This window comes from Dendrobates tinctorius, unplaced genomic scaffold (genome assembly GCF_039654945.1).
Source record: "Dendrobates tinctorius isolate UK_male_01 unplaced genomic scaffold, ASM3965494v1 ptg000022l, whole genome shotgun sequence".
In the NCBI taxonomy this organism is placed as follows: Eukaryota; Metazoa; Chordata; class Amphibia; order Anura; family Dendrobatidae; genus Dendrobates; species Dendrobates tinctorius.
The window spans coordinates 3,811,415-3,838,634 of record NW_027361690.1 but is presented as its reverse complement, the minus strand read 5'-3'; the positions used below and the strand labels follow the sequence as shown (position 1 = coordinate 3,838,634).

General features: G+C 42.7%; 1 protein-coding gene across 1 annotated transcript in view; it reads left to right on the top strand.

Annotated features, from left to right (window-relative positions):
• The window catches only part of LOC141084023 (protein unc-13 homolog B-like), a 261,975-nt gene extending 235,065 nt beyond the window's left edge, over positions 1–26,910 (top strand). The window contains exons 7-8 of the mRNA XM_073568402.1: positions 19,231–19,294; positions 25,542–26,910. Coding sequence (XP_073424503.1) covers positions 19,231–19,294; positions 25,542–25,544 — 67 coding nt within the window. The 3' untranslated portion in view covers positions 25,545–26,910. The remainder of the gene's footprint in view (positions 1–19,230; positions 19,295–25,541) is intronic.
• The last annotated feature ends 310 nt before the right edge of the window (positions 26,911–27,220 follow it).

The window sequence follows — 27,220 nt, the reverse complement described above, 5'->3', positions numbered from 1 at the left end:
CTCACACACAGTCAGAGACCTCTCAGACAGCCGTGAACAGTGCAGAGAAGTGGGCACTAGCACTGAAAGGCTGCAGAAAGGCTCCGCTGTCTACTACTAGTGTTTGCAACCAACGTATATGGATACGGATGGAAGCACACCAGATGGAATTTATGAAAAATAAGCAGATAGAAAAGAAAAATATGTATGAGGCAGCAGTGAGGCACGCTGGGCAGCCTAAACCAGACGTGGCTGAAGGACCCACTACACAGCGTGAGCTGCACTCACACAGCCCTTGCAGACCGCTGTGAACACTGCTGCTAGGCAAAAGAAAGCTACAGTGGTGGTTTATGTAGCCTGGGTAAAGCACAATTTTTTTTGGAGAATCGCTATTTCTAACTGTCCCTCACAGTCTTCAACAGCAGCCTGTCCCTAACTGAATTCACAGCAGAGTGAACAGAAATGGCGGCGGCGGCTTTTATAGTGCATCATGACATAATTTCAGCAGCCAATCACAGCCATGCCAATAGTTAACATGCCTATCAGGATGTGCCCACACTTCTGAGGATTCCCATTGGCTGAATCAAATCGAGCGGGCTCATAGCATTATGGGAAATTCCGATTCCGGTATTCGATATGAAAAAAGTATCGGAACTAAGTATCGGAATTCCGATACAGCGAATATCGGCCGATACCAAACTTGCGGTATCGGAATGCTCAACACTGGCAGCAACCTTCATCCCTCATCAAGAGCAATAAGCAAAAGTAATTCAATATTTAAAGGGAACCTGTCAGCAGGATTTTGCTCAGTAAACTATAGACAGTGTCAGGTCGGCGCCGTTATACTGATTAAAATGATACCTTGGTTGATGAAATCCATTTTGTGGCTGATGTTTATTCTTTTTCAGTTTTGAGTTAATGATATGTTCGTGCTCCAGGGCAGCCTGTGGCGGAAGGGGGGTCTTTATGTGGTGTTCTGCTTACATATTTATCCTTATGGGCTTATGACACTTCACTGATCCTTCAATGACCTGCCCTCTTTTCTAAATACTGCATGGAATATTGCGTGGTGAAAAAAAAAACATTCATCAAATTGACACCAGCAGAGGCACCTGCACTGCAGCATGACATGATACGATGCCTAATATGCTTGTATACATTTATGCTTTAGTCCTCTAATTTTGTGGGGGGGGAAATGTCTCCATCAAAATGGCGCCTGCACAGTAGCATCTATCGTGTTCCAGTATATGCTTCTGTGCAAGTGCCATTGCCATTTTTTCTTGAGAAAAAAAAATTTGGATCAATCAAATGACGCCAACGGAGCCTGTGCAGTAACATATATTTAAACATGTTAGATGTTACTGTGCAAGTGCCTGCGCCATATTGATGGATATTTATTTCCCCACAAGATTAGAGGACTAAAGCATAAATGTACACTCACTGGCCACTTTATTAGGTACACCATGCTAGTAAGGGGTTGGACCCCCTTTTGCCTTCAGAACTGCCTCAATTCTTCGTGGCAGAGATTCAACAAGGTGCTGGAAGCATTCCTCAGAGATTTTGGACCATATTGACATGATGGCATCACACAGTTGGCGCAGATTTGTCGGCTGCACATCCCTGATGTGAATCTCCCGTTCAACCACATCCCAAAGATGCTCTATTGGATTGAGATCTGGTGACTGAGGAGGCCATTTGAGTACAGTGAACTCATTGTCATGTTCAAGAAACCAATCTGAGATGATTCGAGCTTTATGACATGGCGCATTATCCTGCTGAAAGTAGCCATCAGATGTTGGGTACATTGTGGTCATAAAGGGATGGACATGGTCAGCAACAATACTCAGGTAGGTTGTGGCGTTGCAACGATGCTCAATTGGTACCAAGGGGCCCAAAGAGTGCCAAGAAAAAATTCCCCACACCATGACACCACCACCACCAGCCTGAACCGTTGATACAAGGCAGGATGGATCCATGCTTTCATGTTGTTTACGCCAAATTCTGACCCTACCATCCGAATGTCGCAGCAGAAATCGAGACTCATCAGACCAGGCAACGTTTTTCCAATCTTCTACTGTCCAATTTCGATGAGCTTGTGCAAATTTTAGCCTCAGTTTCCTGTTCTTAGCTGAGAGGAGTGGTACCCAGTGTGGTCTTCTGCTGCTGTAGCCCATCTGCCTCAAAGTTCGACGCACTGTGCGTTCAGAGATGCTCTTCTGCCTACCTTGGTTGTAACGGGTGGCAATTTGAGTCACTGTTGCCTTTCTATCAGCTCGAACCAGTCTGCCCATTCTCCTCTGACCTCTGGCATCAACATGGCATTTCCGGCCACAGAACTGCCGCTCACTGGTTTTTTTTTCTTTTTCGGACCATTCTCTGTAAACCCTAGAGATGGTTGTGCGTGAAAATCCCAGTAGATCAGCAGTTTCTGAAATACTCAGACCAGCCCTTCTGGCACCAACAATCATGCCACGTTCAAAGGCACTCAAATCACCTTTCTTCCCCATACTGATGCTCGGTTTGAACTGCAGGAGATTGTCTTGACCATGTCTACATGCCTAAATGCACTGAGTTGCTGCCATGTGATTGGCTGATTAGAAATTAAGTCTTAACACACAGTTGGACAGGTGTACCTAATAAAGTGGCCAGTGAGTGTATATGTGCATATTAGGTAGCATATCATGCAACAGCGCAGGTGCCACCGCTGGCGCCATTTGATGAATGTTTTTTGTTTGTCTGTTTTTAACCACACAATATAATATGCAGTATGTAAAACAGGGGACAGGTCATTGAGGGATTAGTGACCTGCCGGAAGTCATACAGATGAATATCTAATCAGATCACCACAGACTGCCCAGAGCACCAGAATCTCATTAAAGCGAACCTGTCACCAGGTTTGGCCAATGTGAAGTAAGGCCACCACCTTTCAGGGCTGATATATAGCATTCTATAACGCTGTAAATCTGCCCCCAATCTGACCTGTAAGAGAAGAAAAAGACCTTTTATTATACTCACCTGCAGGGCGGTTCGGTCTGAGGAGTGTCACTGGTCATGGTCCGGCACCTCCAATCATCTTACGATCACCGTACTCCAGCTTGATTTATGTGGATGATGCGTCCCTTTGTCATCCACACAATCTAGTTTGCATCGCGCTCCTGTGCAGGAGTACTTCTCTGCCCTCTTGAATTGTGGAATTGTACTTTTTTTGCAATATCACCTCACTTGGAATTTTTTTCCTGTTTTTGAGTACACGATATGGTAAAACCAATGGTGTCACAATGTTCAAAAGTACAACTCATCCCACAAAAAGCAAGCCCTCACATGGCCATATTGATTGAAAATTAAAAAAGTTATGGCTCTAGGAAGAATGGGAGTGAAAAACAAACGCAAAAATGTGCTCCAGTGGGAAGGGGTTAATGATCTTGCGTCTATCTTGACTATCTGGGCTGGTTGCAAAATATGACATAAATTTCAGAATGTCTAGTATCTTAAGTCTCATCAAAAACAGAATAAACTACAGTACATTCCCTTTATATTATACTGTCTAATAAAAAGACATTATTTAGAAATACTATATTTTATAGTCATCCATCATTCATCAGTCATCAAATTATTCCATGCCTCTGTAAGGGGGTATAGAGACTGATTTGTCCCCTACACTTCCTGAACACGTCCCTGTAAAGCTGCTTATTTGAACATGTAATGTATATTTGACATGTGTTATAATACTGCTATATGGTGTAATGTATTGTGGATATAGAAGTATAGGGAAAGTATAGTACTTAGACTAGCCCACTAGAGGGGGAGCATAATAGAGCATGTTAGGAATTAGAAAGACTTGTAGGATTTAGTTAATTTAGGATGGGTCAACTGGGGTAAGATAAAAGGATTTCCTGCATTTAGTTAGTAGGGCCTGGGAGCCTGGACATAGCAGTTGTGCCACGTAACGTTTGAAGGAGAGGAGCCCAGCTCGTCCAGGACCTATGAGCAATGGTCATTTGGGAGGAGAAGGAAAATAGGGCAGCTTCAACATGGTTGCAGTAAACTACACAGGTAGATGCCTAAATGTCCAGGGCAAAGCGGACATGGAACTCCTGAAGAAAGTTAGGCTGGCCAGACGGAATGCTGCTGTATCGAAGGCAATGGTACAACCCTGTGATATTCCTGGAGAATTGAGGAACAGCACAGGGAGAGGAAGGGCTATGATGTATGAAGGATCCCGTGTTGCACCTGTGACCAATGTGGACAAGCTGAGAAAAGAACGGAGTAAAATTGTTTTAAATTGGAACTTCACTCTGCCTGTCTTTATATGGGTCTTCAAGAACAAGATCCCCAGCAGACCATAGAGGACCCTGATTGACAAGAAAATGGACAAAAAGGTATGCTGTGGAAGGGACATTGTGTGTATGTGGTGGGAGACCAGGGTGTGACAGAGCAACCACCAGCAGCCACGACTACCCCCCTGGGCCCCGTTACACCTCAAAAAAGGGATTGAAGGTTGAAGCGACATCCTTTTGGACTCCATTGATGGTTACATTTGCCATCATTGTTGTTCTTGGCTTATACATCAAAATATATACCCCAAACCTAATGTAAGCAGAGGAATTGCTTTTGTTCCTATTTACTTTTGCTGAATGCAGTAGCAAACACAAATCTAAGATGCTGTTTCATCAAAAAATCCAATTGTTCAGTATCTTGCTCTGTTTTCCTGAGGCCATAAGACTTTATCTATACTCTTCAGTTGAGAGATTCTTGGTGTATTATTGGGCAAAATGCCATCTGTACAGATAGACTTTAGTGACAACAGAAAGCCAGAGATTTACAACTATTGTGAATTAGAGATAGGCTTCCAGGTGTAAAAATAAGAAGGTTTCCTGTCCCAAATCAGGGCTTTGTAAATTTGTAAGTGACAGCCACTTTAAAGGAATTTTCTCCTGTTCTCAGTAAAAAAAAAAAAAATCACTGACTAAATTATTTGTCGGCTATGAGAATTGCTGTGTGGATGTGTCATATCATGTCCAGCTACATATTTGCATGCTCATGTTCAACACATGTTTAATTAAATTACATTTTGGCAACACTGTACATTGCCACATAAAATAATGGCAAGGCAATATGCAACGAAAATGTCTCTAAACATACAGCCAAATTCTGTGTACATTCAGAGTTGTGTTCTTGACTGTTCATTGTGCTGGATATTTCTTCTTTGTATAAAACAGATTTTTGCTTCTGTTCAGTTTTTGGCATCATTTGTTGTTCTGTTGATCTCACTTTGCGTATTTCTGCTTATTTTCACTTTAAGCTAGTTGTGGTTACATGACATGTTGGCTGTTTATTTAAAGTTATTGGATGCTATTAATAGTACTGTAGGTGTTACATAATAAAATGAAGAGCAAAATTAAAAGAGAAAATTTGCAGTGCGGCTTACTGATTTAGGGTCTTTTAAAATATGTCGAGTGTGAAGCTCAGGAAAAAAAGCACAAGGGATCTTTGCTGTGTGAAAATAGGCCCTCGTTAAGCAAGCTTTAACTGACACTTGGCATAAAAATGTAATTTTGAATTTTGTAATTCCCTGAATCTGTCATTATTATTTCTATTGTTTCTGTTCCTCTTCATTCATGAGATATGGACTCCTGTTCCCTGTATGAAAATATACTCTTGCTATCCAAGTGGGTGTAATCTTCATGTACACTCTATTTCTGTGATCCTCACCCTTTCTTACCGTGAAAGCTACATCCAGAGCCCCCTGTGCAATGAAATCAAGCTCCCGCCTTCCCCTGCCTCAAAGCAATGATACCTAGTGCCCCGATTATTGGTATAGTGAAAGACTAAACTTCGCCTCAGAAATCCCACTGAGGCAGAATACTTACATTCAGGGGGTTCCCACTTTACCTCTTTCATCATTTATTTGCATCAAAAACTCCCACCACATTACTCCTTCTGGCAATATCATCCTATCAACAGTTAAGCATTCAATTATTTTGTCTCCGCTTCCAAGGTCAACAAATGCACCAACAGATCTGCTCGTCTGTGCGGGACTCATCACAAAAGTCACCATCTGGAGACCAGTTCTTCATAGCTTTTTGCTAGACTTGGTACAATTGCACCAAGCTGACAGCTGCAAGCCACACATCATGGGCCCACATCCACAAAATTAGGCACCCCAGCACTATGGGAATCTTTTTGAGGATCACACCCAGATAGTTAAAAATACTAGATCTATAAATAGGGAAAATGGAGCCATATCTCTTGAACAGAGAGATGTGAGAACAAAGGAAAACAATACCAGAATCAAGAGATCAGTGGCATTTCTACAAGATAAAACAATAATTATGGCAAATATGAAACAAATAATTATGACAGCATTGTGTATGTTCCGACCTATGGAGGGAATTCCACAGTTGGGAACCCGATCTTTGATGTCTATATACCCCATCTCATGTCAGGTTCCCTTTTAAGTAAACAAAGTATTTCTTATGCTTGTGCTATAAAATAGCGTAGCGTATATTTTTGTGGCTGATTTACTTTATTCTCTTTCTATAAGCTACCAGCTATATAAAAATGTATTTTACTATGAAATAAAATAAGAACCTAGACTAAACAAGACGTAGTTGGCTTGCAGAAGAACATCTGAAATCCTCAGTAATAGAACCACTAGGGAGCACTTTTCTTGTGTCTTTTGCTCAGCTGCTGATATAAGTACATCTGCTAGTACTGCGTGAAGCCCATACTTTCTTAGGTCATATGAAGCTAGACTAAAACATGCCCACTGTCTTGGGGTCATACTTGTTTCCGAGCTTTCATTCACTCCCCACATCCGATCACTGGATCGCTCTTGTTACCTGTACCTCAAAAACATTTCTAGAATGCGACCCTTTCTTACTTTCAACTCTGCAAAAACTCTTACTGTTTCACTTATTCATTCTCGTCTGGACTATTGTAACTCTCTACTAATCGGTCTCCCTCTTACCAAACTCTCTCCTCTCCAATCCATCCTGAATGCTGCAGCCAGGATCATATTCCTCAACAATCGTTATACTGATGCCTCTACCTTGTGCCAGTCCTTACACTGGTTACCCATCCACTCCAGAATTCAGTATAAACTTATTACCCTCACCCACAAAGCACTCCATGGCTCAGCACCATCCTACATCTCCCTTGTCTCAGCCTACCACCCTACCCGTGCCCTCCATTCTGCTAATGACCTGAAGTTAACATCCTCAATAATCAAAACCTCCAACTCCCGTCTCCAAGACTTTTCACGTGCTGCGCCAATTCTTTGTAATGCACTACCCAGGTTAATACGATTAATCCCCAATCCTTACAGTTTTAAGCGTGCTCTAAAAATGCATTTGTTCAGACTGGCCTATCACTTCAATGCATTAACCTAAATATCCCTGTGTGGCTCATTCAAAATTTTTTACCAAAACCAGGTTCCTCGTATCATGTTCTCACATGCTTTATGCATTTAATAGCCCTCTGTGTCTGTACTGTTACATATTTAGACTGTTATCTGGTTCATGCAGCATTACAGGAACACCCGGTTCTTACACTATGGCTGGTCCGAACAATAAAAGCAATTGTTACCATCCACCTTTCATGTCTCCCATTTTTCCCTATAGATTGTAAGCTTGCTAGCAGGGCCCTCACTCCTCTTGGTATCCGTTTATACCTGTCACGTGCCCCGTCCTGAGTGACGCGGCCAGCAGGCCGGTAACTGATACAATAAGACAAGGGAATAGGGAAAACCTGGGTAACAATAACAATGGTGGGCCTGCGATCTGGAACGGGGGACGTGGAGACCTCCTGCACTCCCCTGAGTCAGTGTCTCTACACTCCTAACGTTCCCTAGGTCGGTTCCGCACTGGGCGCCGATCAGGAAACTAAAAACCCTGACTCGCCCTGCACCTAAACCCTCACTAGGGAATTGGTCAGTGCGGAAACTAATCCCACCACTGCACAAAACACACATAAGGAAAAGTGGCAAAACAGGGGAAAACCACTTAGCTTTGCTCTGTTGCTTACGCTCCCAGCAACAGAGCCCACCACCTGCGTGCATCTTTTCCTCCACCGTGTCCGACATCTGGGTGCACTGTCCAGAAACGGATCTTCTCAGCACCATAGTGCAGCCTTGGAGCAAACAGAGTCCACACCTGCGTGCAGCTGTCCAGGAACAGAGTCCAGCAAATGAGTCCAGCTTTTCTGCCAAAGAGTCCAACATTTTGAGTTCAGCTTTCCGCAACCGAGTCCAGCATTCTGAGTGCAGCTCTACACCATAGCTGCGACTCCACCAAGCAATGCCAGCGCTCCTTGCAGACACCATAGCTGACACTCCACCAATCCATGCCAGCCCTCCTTGCAGACACCATAGCTGCTACTCCAGCACTCTGACTGAGCTGCCCGTGACTCTCCTTCAGCTCCATTCTTTACCCAGGCTAGCTTGCAAATGAGAAACTTATCACTATCAGTGATTAACACACCTGATACTCTCTTATAGAGCTACCACACCTGTTACATAATTACGTGCACAAACTAAGGTAACCAAAGTGCAATGACCCTAATGGCCACCGGGGGAGAAAACTACAACTGAAATCACAGTGCAATGGCCCTTATGGCCACCGGGGGCAAAACCACCTTTGGCACACAGCCAAGGGAAAAAAAAAGGTTACTTTGTGCATTTAATCTGTCAGATCCAACCTGGATCGTGACAATACCTATGTGTTTATTTGTATGCTGTAATGTCTATTGTCTGTAGAAGTCCCCTCTATAATGTAAAATCCTGTGGAATATGTTGGTGCTATAGAAATAAAATTATTATTCTTATATCCACGATATTATTTAGTGTTCTTCCTTCTTCCACCATTATAGAACCATACATTGAAGATTTCCACCCAAAACCCCACAATTTTTTGTTGCCAACTTCATGGGGTGTTCTCAAGTTTAGATGTTATCTGTTATCCTTGGGACAAGGGATGGCTTTCCAATAAATTCAAATAAAAACCCAGCTCACCAGAGAAAGCATCTTGAACATCCATGTCAGGGCTCTTGAGTTGCACAATGAAAGAAGAAAATTGTCCAGCTCCATGATGTAGTGAAAAAATAAAATTCCTATTATTCACTTCAATCCATACAATTACGAGGTTAAAATGCCAGCACAGAAGATACAAATGCTTGCATTCTCAACGTTGAGAACACAAGCATTTGTATCTTCTGTGCTGCCATTTTAACCTCGTAATTGTATGGATTGAAGTGAATAAAAGGAATTTTATTTTTTCACTACATCTTGGAGCTGGACAATTTTCTTCTTTCATAGCTTTCCGATCACTGGGTGTTAAGGCACCCACGATCCCAAGAATCCTGTAACAACCCTGCCGGCATCACTGCATGGTTTTCCATCTCCCACCAGGCAGATACATCATCTTACTTACCCCTCCAGGCTATGCTGTGAGTTATGCTCTCTGTCTGCTCCATGCTGTGAGCCTCATGTCTCCTGCCTGCTGTTTGCATATTTCCTGGCTGTTTGCTTAGGGCAGCGGTGCTGGCACTTCCTGGGTCTTATAGAGAATGTGTACACTCTCCTAAGTTGTCCCCAGCCAATTGCCAAGAGGCATCAGGTACTTAAGGTATCCCCCACCCATTGGGGGATGCCTGTGCAACAAGCTCTTTCAATCTGTCTTTGGCTACTGAGTTGCCAGGTCCTGTCCTGCTATGTCCTGTCTTGTTTTCCGCCTGCCTGAGGGCTGCATACTCAGGCCTGAAACCTCTGTCCTGTACTTGCCCCGTGTCCGTCCTTGTCCTTACTGAGTTCTATACCTGTACCCGTACATAACCAGGTCTGAACGAAGTCTTATACCTGTCTTCGTTTATATCCCTGTCTGCAGCATTCCCTATTCTGCTGTTTGTATCCTTGTGTTCACTCCTTCTGCTCTTTGCTCCGTATCCTGCCGTTCTGGTCTTTGCTCCGCATTCTGCGGTTCTGCTCTTTGCTCCACATCTGGCGGTTCTTACTGTATTGGACTTTATCATTGGTTTCTTTTGGAAAAATATAAAACAGTTTAGGAATATTTATAATATCCAGTTATTAGCAATGCTTTTTTAAATTCAGAGCAATATTAAGTTAAGTAGTTGTAACAGCTGTCTCAAATATTTTTTATGATTAAAAAATATCATAATCCGTGATTAATTGATATTTGTAAGTTGTGCATGATGCATGTTTCTCTGACCCGCTTTAGACCGCTCATTGTTTTTGTAATAGCTAGTATTCTCAAATTCGAAGTAGTGTTCTGAAGGCTGAAAGCAAGACATTAAGAATCTGATTTATGCAATTTAGCTTCTCTCTAATGGGAACACCCCTACTTGTAAGTGGAGCAATTACACTAATGAGAAATGAGGAATAAGAATAAGGGAATGAATGTAACCAACCAATGTAAGTGACATTTTTGCCAATTGTAACTCTGTTATCTGCTTTATATAATAATTAAAAGGGATAATCTGAAATCAAGTGAAAATCTAATGTCCAAGTTTGTGCTTGGTTAGAATGCATGTATGATGTGGAAAAGATTGTTAAATTCAAATGGCCTTGTCGCTGGCTGCTGGGCATGAACGAATTGGCCAAATTATGTACTAAGCATCTTATTTTTTTCTTATTCTCTGGAGCACTAATGCAATTCAAATTTAATTTATTTCATGGTTACATGCTATATCACTACAGAGTGCAACTTTACTTCTTGTAATTATGTATAGAGATGGCTACTCTTAGTATGCGCCTGTACATGCCAGTTTTCTGTTTGAAACTGACAGTCTTATGCTCAGCCACCCTTGCCTGCCCAGACCCTGACCAAGTGTGCTTAGTAGGTACATTCAAGGAGAAAAGGTAACTTCCCTCCAGCCATTGATTTCTATACGCCATTTACACATTGTTTTCAAAGGAAATATTCTTCAAAACACATATATATATAATATGGGAGGGCAGTGACATCACGATGGGGGCAGCTCTGTGGTGCTGGGGGTCGTGGCTGTCTCTCCCCCCTCCCCCACGTGTGTGTGAGTACATGTGTGTGAAAGTACATGTGTGTGTATGTGTGTGTGTGAGTACATGTGTGTGAGTACGTGTGTATGTGAGTACGTGTGAGAGTACGTGTGTTTGTGAGTACATGTGCGTGTGTGAGAGTATGTGTGTGTGAGAGTACGTGTGTGTGTACGTGTGTGTGAGTGCGTGTGTGACTACGTGTGGGTGTGTGAGTACATGTGTGTTTGTCCCACAGCTGCCTGCCCACCCACCTCCGTGCAGTCCCAGCCGGCAGGAAAGACCGTGGCTTGCGGCCTGTGGTGGAGATGGGATGCGGCGCCCCATCTCCAGCACAAGCTGCGGTCTATCCTGTCGGCTGTGACTGCACAGAGGTGGGTGGGCAGGCAGCTGCGGGATGCGGCGGGGGGTCCAGTGGCGGGGGGGTCCACTGGTGGTACTGCGCAAGAGCCTGGTACCACTAGCGGGTGCCATATTGGAATACCCATCACTTGGGTATTCCAATATGGCATTCGGCGTACTTCCGGTCGGCACGGTGAATTATGGGATTCGAGGACATACAGACGGAAGTGGATGATGAACATTCTAATGCAATTATATATATATATATATATATATATATATATATAGATTCCTACAAAAACGACACAGTAAATCCTCACAGATGCATTTTCCACTTCATTGGACCAGATGCATTGTATTGTTTGACACTTTTAGCACCAAAATAGTTTTCTGTCTGTGTTATCAAATGAAATTTCTCTACCACATCATACATGAAAGCAGAATCTGCTATTAAGCCCTTTACCCTTTGTGTTACCAATTGAGTTATATTATCTTTGAAGCACTATTTGAAGAGATCTGTCATATTAGACCTCTTTTTTTTTTTTATTGAGGCTAGGCTATTGAGTGTCGCATGCACTTCGATTTTGTCTCTTGGTCTAGACTTCAGGAAGCCATTTAGTAAAAATGTAGTATATTAGTTCACAAAATACCAACCTGTAGGATTGTGCCTATGCGCTGCAGATTATTTGTTCTTAAAGAGAACCGGTCAGCAGGATTGTGCTGAGTAACATACAGATAGTGTAAGGTCGGCGCCGTTATACTGATTAAAATAACTACATAGTAACATAGTTTTGAAGGCTGAAGGAAGACCTTATGTACATCTAGTTCAGCCTATTTTTAGTGCAGCTCTTCTGCATTGTTGATCCTGGGGAAGGCAAAAAACCCACAGAGTAGAAGCCAATTTTCTCCAAAAAAAAAAATTCCTTCCCCTAAGCTGGGACAACATCTACCTATAATATTCTGTTATTCGTAAGCTTCTATACTGTTACTCACAAGAAAAGCATCCATTCCTTTCTTAAATTCATTCAGTGAGTTGGCCATCACCACTTCCTCAGGAAGAGAATTCCAGAGCCTCACTGCTCTTACCGTGAAGAACCCTCTTCTATGCTGGTGCAGAAATTGTCTTTCCTCCAAACGAAGAGAATGCCCCCTTGTTCTTGTCACAGTCCTTGGTACAAACAGTTCATTGGAGAGATCTCTGTATTGCCCTCTGATATACTTGAAGATATATTAAGTCTCCCCTAAGTCTTCTCTTTTCTAGAGTAAATAGACCTAATTTTGACAACCTTTCTGGGTATTGTAGTGAATCAACTCCATTTATCATTTTAGTAGCCCGCCTTTGAACCCTTTCAAGTTCAGTAATGTCTTTCTTGAGCACCGGCGTCCAAAATTGCACACAATACTCCAAGTGTGGTCTGACGAGTGATTTGTACAGAGGGAGAATTATGTTTTCATCTCGTGTCCCCAGACCTCTTCTAATGCATCCCATGACCCTATTTGCTTTGGTGTCAGCTGCCTGACACTGGGCACTCCAATTTAGCTTCTTATTGACTAAGATGCCCAAGTCTTTTTCCATGTCTGATTTCCCCAGCAGTTTCCCATTAAGTAAGTAATTATAGCATCTGTTTCTCCTTCCCATGTGCATAACCTTAAACTTATCTGTGTTAAAGCTCATTTGCCATATTTCAGCCCAATTCTCCAATTTACTCAAATCTGTCTGTAGTTGCAAACTGTCCTCCTTTGTGTTAACTACCTTACATAGTTTTGTATCATCTGCAAATACTGATATTTTACTGTGTAAGCCATCCACTAGATCATTAATAAATATATTAAATAGTAGGGGGCCCAATACAGAACCCTGTGGTACCCCACTAGTAACCCTAGCCCAATCTGAGTATGCACTATTAATAACCACTCTTTGTTTTCTATCACTAAGCCAGCTACCTACCCATCTACACACATTTTCCCCTAGCTCAAGCTTTCTCATCTTACTTGCCAATCTTTTGTGTGGGACAGCGTCAAATGCTTTAGAGAAGTCGAGATAAATGACATCCAATGATTCTCCTTGGTCCATTTGAGAGCTTACATCCTCATAGAAGCTGATCAGGTTAGTTTGACAGGAGCGATCCTTCATAAATCCATGTTGATATGGATTTAAACATTTATTAACATTGAGATATTCCATAATGGTATCCCTTAGAAACCCTTCAAAAATTTTACCCACAACAGATGTTAAGCTTACCGGCCTATTGTTTCCAGGTTCCCTTTTACACCCCTTTTTGAATATTGGTACCACATTTGCTTGCCGCCAATCAAAAGGAACAGACCCTGTTTCTATAGAGTCTTTAAATATAAGAAATAGAGGCCTGTCTATCACATTACTTAGCTCCCTTAATACCCGAGGGTGAATGCCATCAGGGCCTGGTGATTTGTCAATTTTAATCTTACTAAGGCGGTTCTGCACTTCTTCCTGGGTTAGGCAGGTAATACTTAATGGGGAGTTTACATTATCACTCTGCATTTCCCCTGGCAAATCCTTTTCCTGTGTGAACACTGTTGAGAAAAAAGTATTTAAAACATTTGCTTTTCCCACATCGTTCTCTATGATTTCACCCTCATTGTTCTTTAAAGGGCCGACACCATCAATTTTAATCTTTTTACTGTTTATATAATTAAAGAATAGTTTGGGGTTTGTTTTACTTTTCTTAGCAATGAGTCTCTCAGTTTACACTTTTGCTAAATGTATTTGTTTTTTACACATTTTATTTTTTTCTCTATAACTTTTTAATGCTTCTTCATTGCCTTCTTGTTTTAGCTTCCTAAATGTCTTGTTCTTGTTATTTATTGCCCTTTTTACATCCTTATTTAGCCACATTGGTGTTCTCCTGTTCCTAGCCCTTTTATTTCTGTACGGTATGGCTAGCTCGCAGTGGGTGTGTAAAACTGATTTAAATATTTCCCATTTATTTTCTGTGCTCCTATTTTTGAGGACATTGTCCCAATCAATTCGGCGAAGGTCCTCTCTAAGCTGATCAAACTTTGCTTTCCTGAAATTCAGCGTTTCCGTAACCCCCTTCCAGGGCACCTTACTGAAGGACAAGTGGAATTGTATTATATTGTGGTCACTGTTCCCTAGGTGCCCATTGACTCGTACTTCTGTTATTCTATCTGTCCTGTTGCTTAAAATTAAGTCCAAAAGGGCTGTCCATCTAGTTGGGCCCTGCACAAGTTGTGACAGATAATTATCCTTGGTCACTGACAGAAATTGGTTTCCTTTCTGAGATACGCATGTTTCAGTTTCCCAGTCTATGTCGGAGTAGTTGAAGTCCCCCATAATAATCACTTCATTGTGATTTGCTGCTTTGTCTATTTGTTTCAATAATACATTTTCAGTGGTTTGTTATATTTGGTGGCTTATAACAAACCCCTATGAGGATTTTATTACTTTTCTCTCCTTGTATCTCCACCCATAGAGACTCCACCTCTTCATTTCCCTCTTGTATATCTTCTCTTAGTGTGGGCTTTAAAGTGGACTTTATATGTAGACAGACTCTACCCCCTTTCCTTTTTTTACGATCCCTCCTAAACAAATCATATCTTTGCAAGTTAGCCGCCCAGTCATAGCTGTCGTCTAACCATGTCTCAGTTATTCCTACTATGTTGTATTTTTCCTCATACATTACCAACTTCAGATCTTCAATCTTATTGGTCAGGCTTCTTGCATTGGTCAGCATGCAGGAAAGAAGTTTTGCTTCCTTTTTCTTAGCTTCCTTCTGAGTACCGTCTTGGGTCCTCTTCACCACATCTAGTATCCTTGATTAGTTTGTCCTTCTACTGCATGTTCTTGTCTGCTGTTTTTCCTCCCATCCCCTCTTCTTCTAGTTTAAAGCCCTCCTGATGAGTGTGGCAAGTCTTCTGGCGAATGTGTGCTTCCCAGGTTTTAGGAGGTGTATCCCTTCTCTTGCGAGAAGTCCATCGTAGAGGTAATTCACGCCATGGTCCAAGAATCCAAATCCTTGCTGCCTGCACCACCGTCGTAGCCAGTTGTTCACCTCTAGTATCCTATTCCATCTTCTGATGCCATGGCCATCGACTGGGAGGATTGATGAGAAAACAACCTGTACGTTCCGTTCCTTTATTTTCTTCCCCAGAATTTCAAAGTCTTCGCAGATAGATGGTAGGTCATTTCTTGCCGTGTCGCTTGTGCCTACATGTATCAGTAGAAAATGGTAGTCATCCTTGGATTTGAGGATAGTTGGTATCCTGTTGGCCACATCCTTGATTTTTGCTCCTGGGAGGCAGCATACTTCTCGTGCGGTTATGTCCAGCCTGCAGATAGTTGCCTCCGTGCCTCTTAGTAGTGAGTCGCCCACAACTACCACTCTTCTTTTCTTTCCGGATGCACTGCTTGTTGCTCGTGAGTGTTTTTGAGTGTCATTTGTTTCCGCTTTTGTTGACAGAGTAACTTTTGTTGATAGTGTGTCTTCTCTTGTAGATACGGTATGATCCTGAGCTGTGCCATTTTCGTTCTCCAGCATGAGGGCTTCATATTGGTTGCTAAGCTGTGTGGGTGGTGATGACCACTTGATTCGTTTGCTTCTTTTCGTCACATGGCTCTACTTTGCAGCCTCTGTATGTGCTCTGAAGCTTTTCTCACTTTCCGTATTCTGAATGGTTGCTTCTTCATCCAAGAAGTCCTGATGTTCTTTAATTACCTTCAATGTTGCTATTCTTTCTTCCACTCCCTGTACCTTTTCCTCTAAGAGGGCAACAAGTTTGCACTTCTGACTGGTAAAGTTGAGTTTTTGGGCCGGAAGATCCGTAAACATGTAGCATGTGTTGCAGGTGACCATGTGGATTTTCTTCTCTTCCATATTGCTGATGCAGGCTATGATGGGTGGAAGCTTCCTGCTTCTCCAATCCCTGGTTTTGCAAAGTCCTCAAACAGCGAGACCCGGCAAGTCCCAGTGATCGATCAGCTTAAGGCGACTCTTCTCCTCTTCCCAGAATGCACCGGAAATATGCAGATGAGCTTCCTGCTTCTCCAATCCCAACTGATAATAAAGATTAAACAGCAACCACAAGATGGATTTCATCAACATAGGCATCATTGTAATCAGTATAACGGTGCCGACCTGACACTGTCAGTAGGTTACTCAGCACAATCCTGCTGACAGGTTCCCTTTAAAGTGTTTGTTGAACTAACTTAATCTCAGTTGGCTTGAAAATCAGACTGCTATGTTACATTTGAAAATAAAATATTCTAAGTAATGTATATGTACAGTACATGTGAGCAAATAAAATTCCTGGTAGGATGTCTGTTACCAAATGTTTCCTTATAAAACTGATATCGATGCTGAGCAGTACACTTATAAGCATATGAATGCATTTTTACAGTCAGTTTTTTGAAAAGAAAAAATAACTTTGTTATGCAAATTATGTTGTCAATGACCAGTAGACAATTTAAGACCTGCCAAGTGGTCTGGCATCCATCAATAAAAGACTTCCCAAAATCACCCATCTTTCTTTGTCAGTGCCAGCTCTATGATACATCCGTCACTGTGTGACAGGTCTGCCACTAAAATCCCCTCAATTTAAACTCTAAATGGGAGTCATTGGGGAGGAATTTGTGATAATAATTGGGACCAACCCAATGAGAAATGATGTAATGTTAAATTCTAAATAGCTTTATTTTGAATTCTGAGCTAAACTCTACTGATATATTTCTTTATTTACCATCCATAACCAGTGCTCTCTCTCCATGTACTGCTCCAGTTAATTTCTAAGCAACATGGTACCCTAGTGGGTCATCTAATGCACATGTGTATTACTTTGTGACATTTACAGTAGATGTGTCTAATCATCCATCGTGTAACTTCTGTTGCACGTGCATCAATTTCACAGCGTGGGCAGTAAAAGCCATGTATGTACAGAGACTCTGTATTGGGAGAAACTTGGGGACTGGTGCACACATACACTCACTGGCCACTTTATTAGGTACACCTGTCCAACTGTGTGTTAAGACTTAATTTCTAATCAGCCAATCACATGGCGGCAACTCAGTGCATTTAGGCATGTAGACATGGTCAAGACAATCTCCTGCAGTTCAAACCGAGCATCAGTATGGGGAAGAAAGGTGATTTGAGTGCCTTTGAACGTGGCATGATTGTTGGTGCCAGAAGGGCTGGTCTGAGAATTTCAGAAACTGCTGATCTACTGGGATTTTCACGCACAACCATCTCTAGGGTTTACAGAGAATTGTCCGAAAAAGAAAAAAAATCCAGTGAGCGGCAGTTCTGTGGCCGGAAATGCCATGTTGATGCCAGAGGTCAGAGGAGAATGGGCAGACTGGTTCGAGCTGATAGAAAGGCAACAGTGACTCAAATTGCCACCCGTTACAACCAAGGTAGGCAGAAGAACATCTCTGAACGCACAGTGCGTCGAACTTTGAGGCAGATGGGCTACAGCAGCAGAAGACCACACTGGGTACCACTCCTCTCAGCTAAGAACAGGAAACTGAGGCTACAATTTGCACAAGCTCATCGAAATTGGACTGTAGAAGATTGGAAAAACGTTGCCTGGTCTGATGAGTCTCGATTTCTGCTGCGACATTCGGATGGTAGGGTCAGAATTTGGCATAAACAACATGAAAGCATGGATCCATCCTGCCTTGTATCAACGGTTCAGGCTGGTGGTGGTGGTGTCATGGTGTGGGGAATTTTTTCTGGGCACGCTTTGGGCCCCTTGGTACCAATTGAGCATCGTTGCAACGCCACAGCCTACCTGAGTATTGTTGCTGACCATGTCCATCCCTTTATGACCACAATGTACCCAACATCTGATGGCTACTTTCAGCAGGATAATGCGCCATGTCATAAAGCTCGAATCATCTCAGATTGGTTTCTTGAACATGACAATGAGTTTACTGTACTCAAATGGCCTCCTCAGTCACCAGATCTCAATCCAATAGAGCATCTTTGGGATGTGGTGGAACGGGAGATTCGCATCAGGGATGTGCAGCCGACAAATCTGCGCCAACTGTGTGATGCCATCATGTCAATATGGTCCAAAATCTCTGAGGAATGCTTCCAGCACCTTGTTGAATCTCTGCCACGAAGAATTGAGGCAGTTCTGAAGGCAAAAGGGGGTCCAACCCCTTACTAGCATGGTGTACCTAATAAAGTGGCCAGTGAGTGTATATCCATGGTAGATGATTCCCACAGCATGATGAGAAATAGCACATGATCAGTACTGTTTATGGGGTACAGCAACAGCAAAAATTGCAAACTGGACGGCAGTTAAAATAAATATACTGTATATTAAAATACATTACAAATCTGCATCATATGATTAATGAAATACATTTTAAGAAAAGTTGGTTCCAACCTTCTAATGTAATTTTATCCACTATTACATACATTACTTATGTTTGAAAAACTGTTTTACTTACAGTATGTATGCGCTTATTATATATAAATATCATTTAATTGTATACACTAATCTTTATCACCGTGTAGAATATTTTTTTTAGCAATTGGAAAATTGCTCACCTAATATGGTTGATATGATCACATTGTTTAATAAAGGCTTTTGCAATTGTGTTATGTGCCCTTAATACAGGGTGAAGTCCTGCCCCCTGTATTAATGTGATCAAGTGACAAAATCAGATTGTCACTATTATTCTGTATAGTTTCATTCTTTGAAGGAAACTGTAGTATGACAAAAGCAAAATAAAACTCTAGCTTTACTGCTGATTCAAAAATGGCATTTATATAAAGGTTAAAGCATTGTATTACTCCAATGGTTGTACGATAATTTAGAAAAACCAGATTATACAGAATAGCTATTTGTTTGCCGAATAAATATAAGTTTCTTTCCCTTAGGAATGAAGATGCGGTTTTCACAAGTAGCATTGCAAAAGAAAGGTGGAGCAGAGCAATAGAAAAGGTAAGGCGGCCCAGCTATTATCAGTCACTGCAGAAAACAAGCTAGTGGGATCTTAGAGATACGGTACGTTAAGTAAAATGGCATTTGGATAAAATGGTTAGTTTAAGAAAATAGCATCATTTTTGAAGGTTTCTTTTGTAAAGTATATCTATATGAATCAAGGACTATACATCAAATGCATCTCGTAAATAAATTATTATCCATTCATTAGACTATCCTTTGGAATGACAGCATGTATTTTACATCCATTTTACACAAAGCTTTAGAGATGAGCGGATCAGGCAAAATTTAAATGAGAAGTTATTATGCTCAGGGGTCTCTTCATGCTCCAGAGCCACTACCATTTTTATTATATAAGGTAAAAATAAAAAGGCAGCAAAAATGTCTGGGAATACATCAGAAAAGATACTTCAGATAAAGCACCACCGGTGTCTTCCTACAGCCAATGCAGTAGTGGTATGCCGGCGTCTACACCATGTGCATATAATCTTAGCAAGCTCAATATCCCAAGGGAAGTCCATGATATAAATGTATTGGCTTGCATAAGGGTTTCTTGAAGAAGTACAATTACATCAGAAACCTTTTAGGCTACTTTCACACATTAGGTTTTCGGCGTCAGGCGCGATCCGGCGTCGTGCCAGAATGCCGGATCCGGCAAATGTTTTGTAAAACCTGATGTGCCGGATCCGGTTTTCTGCCGGATCCGTCTTTTTCTTGACAGACAAAACTGGATCCGTCTCATCCGGTTCATCCGTTTTTCTATCCGTTTTTCGACGGATTACGCCGGATCCGGTTTTTAAAATTGACCCTTGTGGCCTTCCGAACGGGATTGGCTACTGGAAAACTATATATAGCATGTTCCTACAGCCCTTCTTTGACAGGTTGTAGAGGAGAAAGTGCAGGTTGGAGAGAAGAGCAAGTTACTGGCGAAAATGGATGTTGTCATTGGAAATATTTTGAAGAATTTGGCGGATTTTATAGCGGAGGCGAATCGTTTGAGGGTGATTGTTCTGGAGAAGGAGAGAGCGAGACAGCAGCGCATCAGGCATCGTAGATGATGTTTGTGGATCCACCCCATCACAGCCAAGAGAATGACGCGTGGGGTCTATTCTACACTCTGCATGGACCTTCGACGAAACCCGGATAAATTTTTTGGATATGTTCGGATGAAAATGGAGAATTTTGATTACTTGGTGGAGCGCATTGCACACCTCATAAGAAAAGCGGACACCTATTGCCGCTTCTCTGTTTCACCCGCAGAGCGTCTGATGGTGACTTTAAGGTAAGCCACATTTATTGGATGTGATCGCATCAGAGCACACTTTCACTGCAATCTTGTTGGTGGTAGTTTGTATCTCCAAGTGTTATAGCTGAGTTTTGGTATGTAATGCTGTGATTTAAAACTAATTGATTGTTTTTTAATTCCCCACAGATTTCTTGCAACTGGAGAATCCCTTTCGTCACTGCATTTCCAGTACAGACTCGGGATTTCCACCATATCTGGAATTGTGAAGTACACATACCGTGCACTGTGGGACTCCTTAGCTGAAGAGCTTTTACCAGAGCCCACAACAGAGAGGTGGATTGAAATTGCTGACAAGTTTCAACAGATATGTCAGTTTCCCAACTGCTTGGGCGCTGTGGACGGGAAACATATCCGCATTGTAAAGCCAGCTGGATCGGGATCGGAATATTTCAATTACAAGAAATATTTTTCAATTGTCCTCATGGCCATCGCTGACGCGGAATACAAATTTATTGCGGTTGATATTGGGGCCTATGGCCGCTCCAATGACTCTCAAGTTTTCAAACTGTCTGCCATGGGGCGTAAACTGTATGGAAACACCTTCCAGTTCCCACCACCTAGACCGCTGCCGCAAACATCTGGTCCACCTATGCCATTTGTCTGTGTAGGGGATGAAGCCTTCCAGCTGTCAGAACACCTTTTGAAACCGTACTCTAGCAGAGGATTGACAAGACCAAAACGCATTTTTAATTACCGCCTCACAAGAGCAAGAAGAATGGTTGAATGTACCTTTGGTATTCTGACAGCCAAATGGCGGGTCCTATTGACTGCGATCAACCTCAAGACAGAAACTGTGGACGAGGTGATCAAAGCTTGCGTGGTACTCCACAATTTTGTTAGCTGCAAGGAACCCATTTCCATTGAGGACACCTCTGAAGAAACCACCTTGCAAGATTACCATGACATTACCACTAGAAGTTCTGTGACGGTTTCAGTAATGAGGGACAATTTTGCACTATACTTTATGTCACCTCAAGGCAGAGTACACTGGCAGGATGACAGAGTGTGAAAGATTTGTGCCCTAACCAAACTTGTGTACCTTCTGTACCAACAGTATATACCTTTGCCAACCAAAGTTGGCTATCTTGTCATGGTCTCTATTTTTAGCTTTAGGCCACAGGTGTGTACCTGGTTGTGTTTTATGCAAAGTATTTCACCTTTTAACAAAAGTTGTGTACATTGTTAGGAAATCACCAACAATAAACACAACTTTTCAGGTGAAATACTTTGCTTCAAACACAACCAGGAACACAACTGTGGCAAAAAGCTAAAATTTACCCACAGTTATATACCTGGTTTTGAATACCTTTTTACCTTTTAAATACCCTGTATTTAACCTTTTTTTAAACATAGTTCGCCGCAGAAAGAAATGACAGACAACCAGTGTAAACAATAATTTAACTTTTATTTAAAAATTTTTTTTTTTTGTTTACTGTTTTTAAAGTTAAAAAAAATTTTTTAATAAAGGTTTGAAACCAACCAAATGGGCATTTTTATTAAAAAAAAACCATTATAACTCGGTGTAGTGTGGGGTGGAAATACTGCTGGAGGGGCTGCGGGACACTTCGACAATGGGAGTGTGGAGAGAGGACTGGGATCGTGGTGGGGAAGGAACAGTTAGAGGTGATGGTGTTGAAAAAGCTACAGAATGGGTGGACATGTGGGAGGCAGAAGAGGTGGTGGGCGGTGGAGTGGAGGGTTGGGCAGGGACTGTAGGAGCAGATGATGTTGATGGAAAGTTGTACGGGGAAGGAGTTTGGTACGGGGAAGGAGTTTGGTACGGGGCAGGTTGCTGGAAGTGGGGAGATGTCTGGTACTGGGGAGGTTGCTGGTACTGGGGAGGTTGCTGGTACTGGTGAGGTTGCTGGTATGTAATAGGAGGGGGAGGATGGAAAGTGGCTGGAGGGGGTGCAGATGTAATAGGAGGGGGAGGATGGAAAGTGGCTGGAGGGGGTGCAGATGTAATAGCAGGGGGAGGATGGAAAGTGGCTGGAGGGGGTGCAGGTGGAGGAACTACAGTGGTGGGAGGTGGAGGTTGGGAGGTAACCTGCTGTAGAGCACCGTGGCACGAATGCATTACATGCATCTGCTGGGTAGGAGATAGTGTTGCCATGCGTTCCACAGCAGACCTGAAAAAGGTGTGGTTTGGCGAAGATCTTGCTTCTGAATGCATGGTTTGCAGAAGTGTCTTCACCTCCAGAATGCTGGAGTTGATCTGCTGAAAGCCTGCGGAGATTTGCTCTGACAAGACTTTTAGACAGTTCTGGAAAGATGCATTCAGATGCAAGAACTCTGGCGCATAACTCTTTTCCTGACCCCTCTGCCGCTGCCGCCCAGTACCCGCAGGTGTACTAGAGGTGGCAGGGGCAGAAGGGTGGGGTAAAGGGAAAGCGATCTCCTCACCAGCAGCTTCATGCAATGTAGGCGGCCACGATGCTCCTGTGCTGGTGGATGGGACAGATGGGTCGAATGTGTGGGAAGGCTGGGAAGGTGCAGATGTACCGGGGCGGTCGAAGTGTCCCTCGGTGCCGGTCTCCTCAGGGATCGCCTCAGAAGGGTCCAATCGTGCAGGCTCCCGAGTGCTGCTCACCATGCTGTGGAATAAAGAGAAAAAAAAACAATTAAAACACTGACATGGTATGGCCCTGGCTGAAAAAAAAAAAAGTTACATCTAACATTTTTTTTCACATGTGGGGTGTAATATTTACCTTCTAGTGACCATTGTTTCCCGGAGGAACGACAGGGCTTGTGCCTACTTGTACTTGCTCCTGCGTCCTCCAGATCCACTCGGGGCCCACATCTCTTTATTGAACTCCTTCTTGAAACGATCCCTCACAGACCGCCACCGATTCACAATTCTGTTCCCTGAAACGAGAAAGGAGTGGTTAGTATACAACATCAGTGTTTCCCAAACTCCAGTCCTCATGGTCCCCAGGGGTCATGTTTTCAGGATTTCCATAGTAAGTAGAAATCCTGAACACATGATCCGTGGGGACCACGAGGACTGGAGTTCGGGAAACACTGGTTTACATCAAGCAACCGGTACTGTATATACTTACGCTCTTTAATCTGGGCCCGAGCATCGAGGTCCTCCCAGCGGCCCACAAGGAGCGAACAGATTTCCTCCCAGAGTCGTCGGGTAACGATAAGGTCAGCATGGCGGCGGTCAGCCATATTCCAGAGCGGCTCCCTTTCTCTGACGAGATCGATGAGGTGGTCCACATCGAGTCCTCCATCCTCACCGTCAGAGTTGGCAGCACGCTGTGAAGGCTGTTAAAGAAAAAGACAAAAATAACATAATTAGCCTCCACAAAAGAAATGAAATAAAAAGTGCAAAAAAACAAAGCAAAAATATTTATACTTACACGCTGGTGACCGCCGCGTTGCTGTCGCCGACGACCCTGGGAGGCACTGCGAGGACCTCTTGGCCGAGCACCAGATTGGGAAGACTAGAGAAGAAAACAAAAAATGTTATGTCTTTGGATGTAGGCATTTGTTTGCTGTGTGTGGTCTGCAGAACATTGTTTTCTATGTGTTGTGTGTAGTGTGATGTTGTGTTTCTGCGTTTGATGCAAAAAACTTACCAATTGTGAGCCCACTCCAAGTGTCTGTCCACCCCTTCCTTCTTCTTCTGGGAGCTCCTCTTCATCTTGTGAATCCTGTTTTGAAATAAAAGGCAATGAATAGACATATATTTACAGAGATGATGGATTTTGGAAATAAAAACTTACCGTCAAATGCTGACGATGCGAGGGAGGGCTCCCAGAAGATGATGTGCTGTCTTCCTGGTGGCCACACTCCATGCCTGTGGGTGGTGTTCCAGCTGCTGCCATTGCTGCTGCTGCTGCTGCATCTATTGGGCGGCTGTTGAATAAAGAGAAACAAAGGGCCAATGAATATCTTGATATTCAATAGCCCTAGTTTGGAGGAATGGGGGATTTGATAATTACCGTCTCTCATCTGCTGCTGGCCTCCCCTCCTCAGCATGTTCCATTTGCTGCTCCATTTGGGGTGGTGGTGGTGCTGATGGTGCTGCAGTGGTCTCCTGCCTTCTCCTGCGCTTGGTTGCTTTCTTGGGTGGCATGTTGGGTGTGCCTGTGGGTCCCACTGTCTTGCTTTTATATATGTCTTGTGGGCAGAGCTACTGAGCATGCTCAGACCAAAAAAAACGGATCCGGCCACCGGATCCGGCTTTCGCCGGATCAGGCGCATTGCGGCGCTCATAGGCTTTCATTGTGTGAAAAAGCCGGACGCGCCGGATCCGGCGTGTCCGGCTTTTTCGCCGGAGACAAAAAACGTTACAGTAGCCGTTTTTTCCAGACGCCGGATCGCGACACATTGCCGGATCCGGCGAAAACTGGATGAAACGCATGGCCATCCGGCACGATCCGGCGCAAATGCAAGTCAATGGGGGGGAACCGGATCCAGCATTGCATTTCGCCGGATCCGGTTTTTGTCAAAAGCGCCGGATCGCGCCTGACGGCGAAAACCTGATGTGTGAAAGAGGCCTTACAAGCATAGAAGTTGAGCCAATCTACATACAGCAGTACCCAGATGACCACTATAACAACGGGGATTGGAGCTCACCAATGGGCCACCATGATAAATAACATTTTTGATAACTGTGACACAACCTTTGTGGGTCCTTTGATTCGTGACATTCTGACTTTTCTTAATGTCTAAATGCTGTCACACAATGAAGCCATTCTTCAACAACTTACAGGTACATTTAACAAGAATATTCATCTCATAGAATGGCTGAAAGAAAAGTGCATGTGCCACCATCTTCAATATACCTTGATGCTGTACTTACTAGAGGTCTAATAGATGAGCATTAAAAAAACATTAAGGGGCATAATAAAGTCTGAAAGTAAACTATTTGACCTTCACAAATGGTGTGAGTATGCAGCTATAAATGTGACAAGATGCATTTATTCGCAGTGATTCAATGCACTCGCATAAATGTCACATAGGCCAGGCATCTTAAGGCTACCACAACATATCAGACTCTCACCTACCATCGAAACCTTCAAAAAGAGCCTGAAGACCCACCTCTTCCGCCAAGCCTACAACCTGCAGTAACCACCGATCGACCAAACCGCTGCACGACCAGCTCTACCCTCGCCTATTGTATTATCACCCATCCCTTGAAGATTGTGAGCCCTCGCGGGCAGGGTCCTCTCTCATCCTGTACCAGTTATGACTTGAATTGTTTAAGATTATTGTACTTGTATTTATTATGTATACCTCTCCTTACATGTAAAGCGCCATGGAATAAATGGCGCTATAACAATAAATAATAATAATAATAATAATACCTAATCTTGAATACAGATTACACTGCAGTCATATGCAGCACTTTATATATCATATAACTTTAGAGTTAAAATATATTTTTTGGTTAAGCAACACTAAAAATTTTCTCCAGATAAAACTTGCAGTAGAGTCTATCCCTGTTTCCCCATTTTTGGAGTTGCTGTCACATACACAGTTCTCAACACTCGACGTGGAGTGCACCTGCAAGGGTTAATTTATTTTCTCTCACTCAATCCAGCTCTCGACCTCTGTTTTAGGCTATAATGTGAGCATAAATCACACCCCAACACATTCAGCTACCCTGATTTCTTATCTCGCTGCCACCACTCATCAAACACACAGGGAGATGAGTTCCCAAAATGTGTTACTGTCAGACAATCAAAGGCCACACATTACCTGAAGGGCTGCAGATTCTGTTAGAGTATGTAAGAGTCAAACTTATTAAAGATTTTAAGCTTTAATCTAAAAATATACAGTCCTTACAATAAATATATAAAAAGTTAAAAATAAAACCTCACATAAATATGCAAAACAATTATAAAATAAAGTTATTGTTTGTTTTACTGAGGAAACGAGAAGGGAATCATGGCTCACATCAGCCCTTAGGCAGCCCCCTCATGTGAACACTTCTCTTTGTTTCACCCAGCTTTATAGTCCTGGTCATAGGCTCATATTTCCAGGATGACCCCGTTTGGCCCTTTTAAAGGATGCTGTTTGTGAATGGATGACTGGCAAAGCTGTGGCATTTCAAATCTCCTCTGTCTCCCTTTACAGACAATAAAAAATATTCTGCCTAATACAGACCATTTGCTAACCCTCCCATAAAGCTCAGGAGGGCTGGATACCGGCAGCAAAAGTGGCTTTGTGCTTATAATACTGCTAAATACAGTTTCACCCCTTTATCAACTAAATGTAACTCTACTGCTGTTATTCTTTTCCCTTTTGTATTGTTTATTTCTTTCACAGTTGCATATAAATGGTGATAAACCTGTAGGTTTAATACTGTGATTTAATGTGGGATTCAGTTACATGACACCTTAAGAAATTGGAAAAAAGCTTCATTTAGAACTTCCCCTACTGTAAAACGCAAAATACAGTAGCTTCTTATCACTTAAGTGATTCAATCATTGTTGCTATGGGAGTGTACACTATACATGTTGCCAGTACTGTTTATTAAGCATTTATAGTGTGTGGCTTTACCTAGTTTTAACCCCTTACTGCCAGCTGACAGAATAGTATGTTAGCTGGCAGTATCTCCTGCTTTGAGGTGGGCTCCGGCTTATTAACTAGTTAAATCCTGCTGT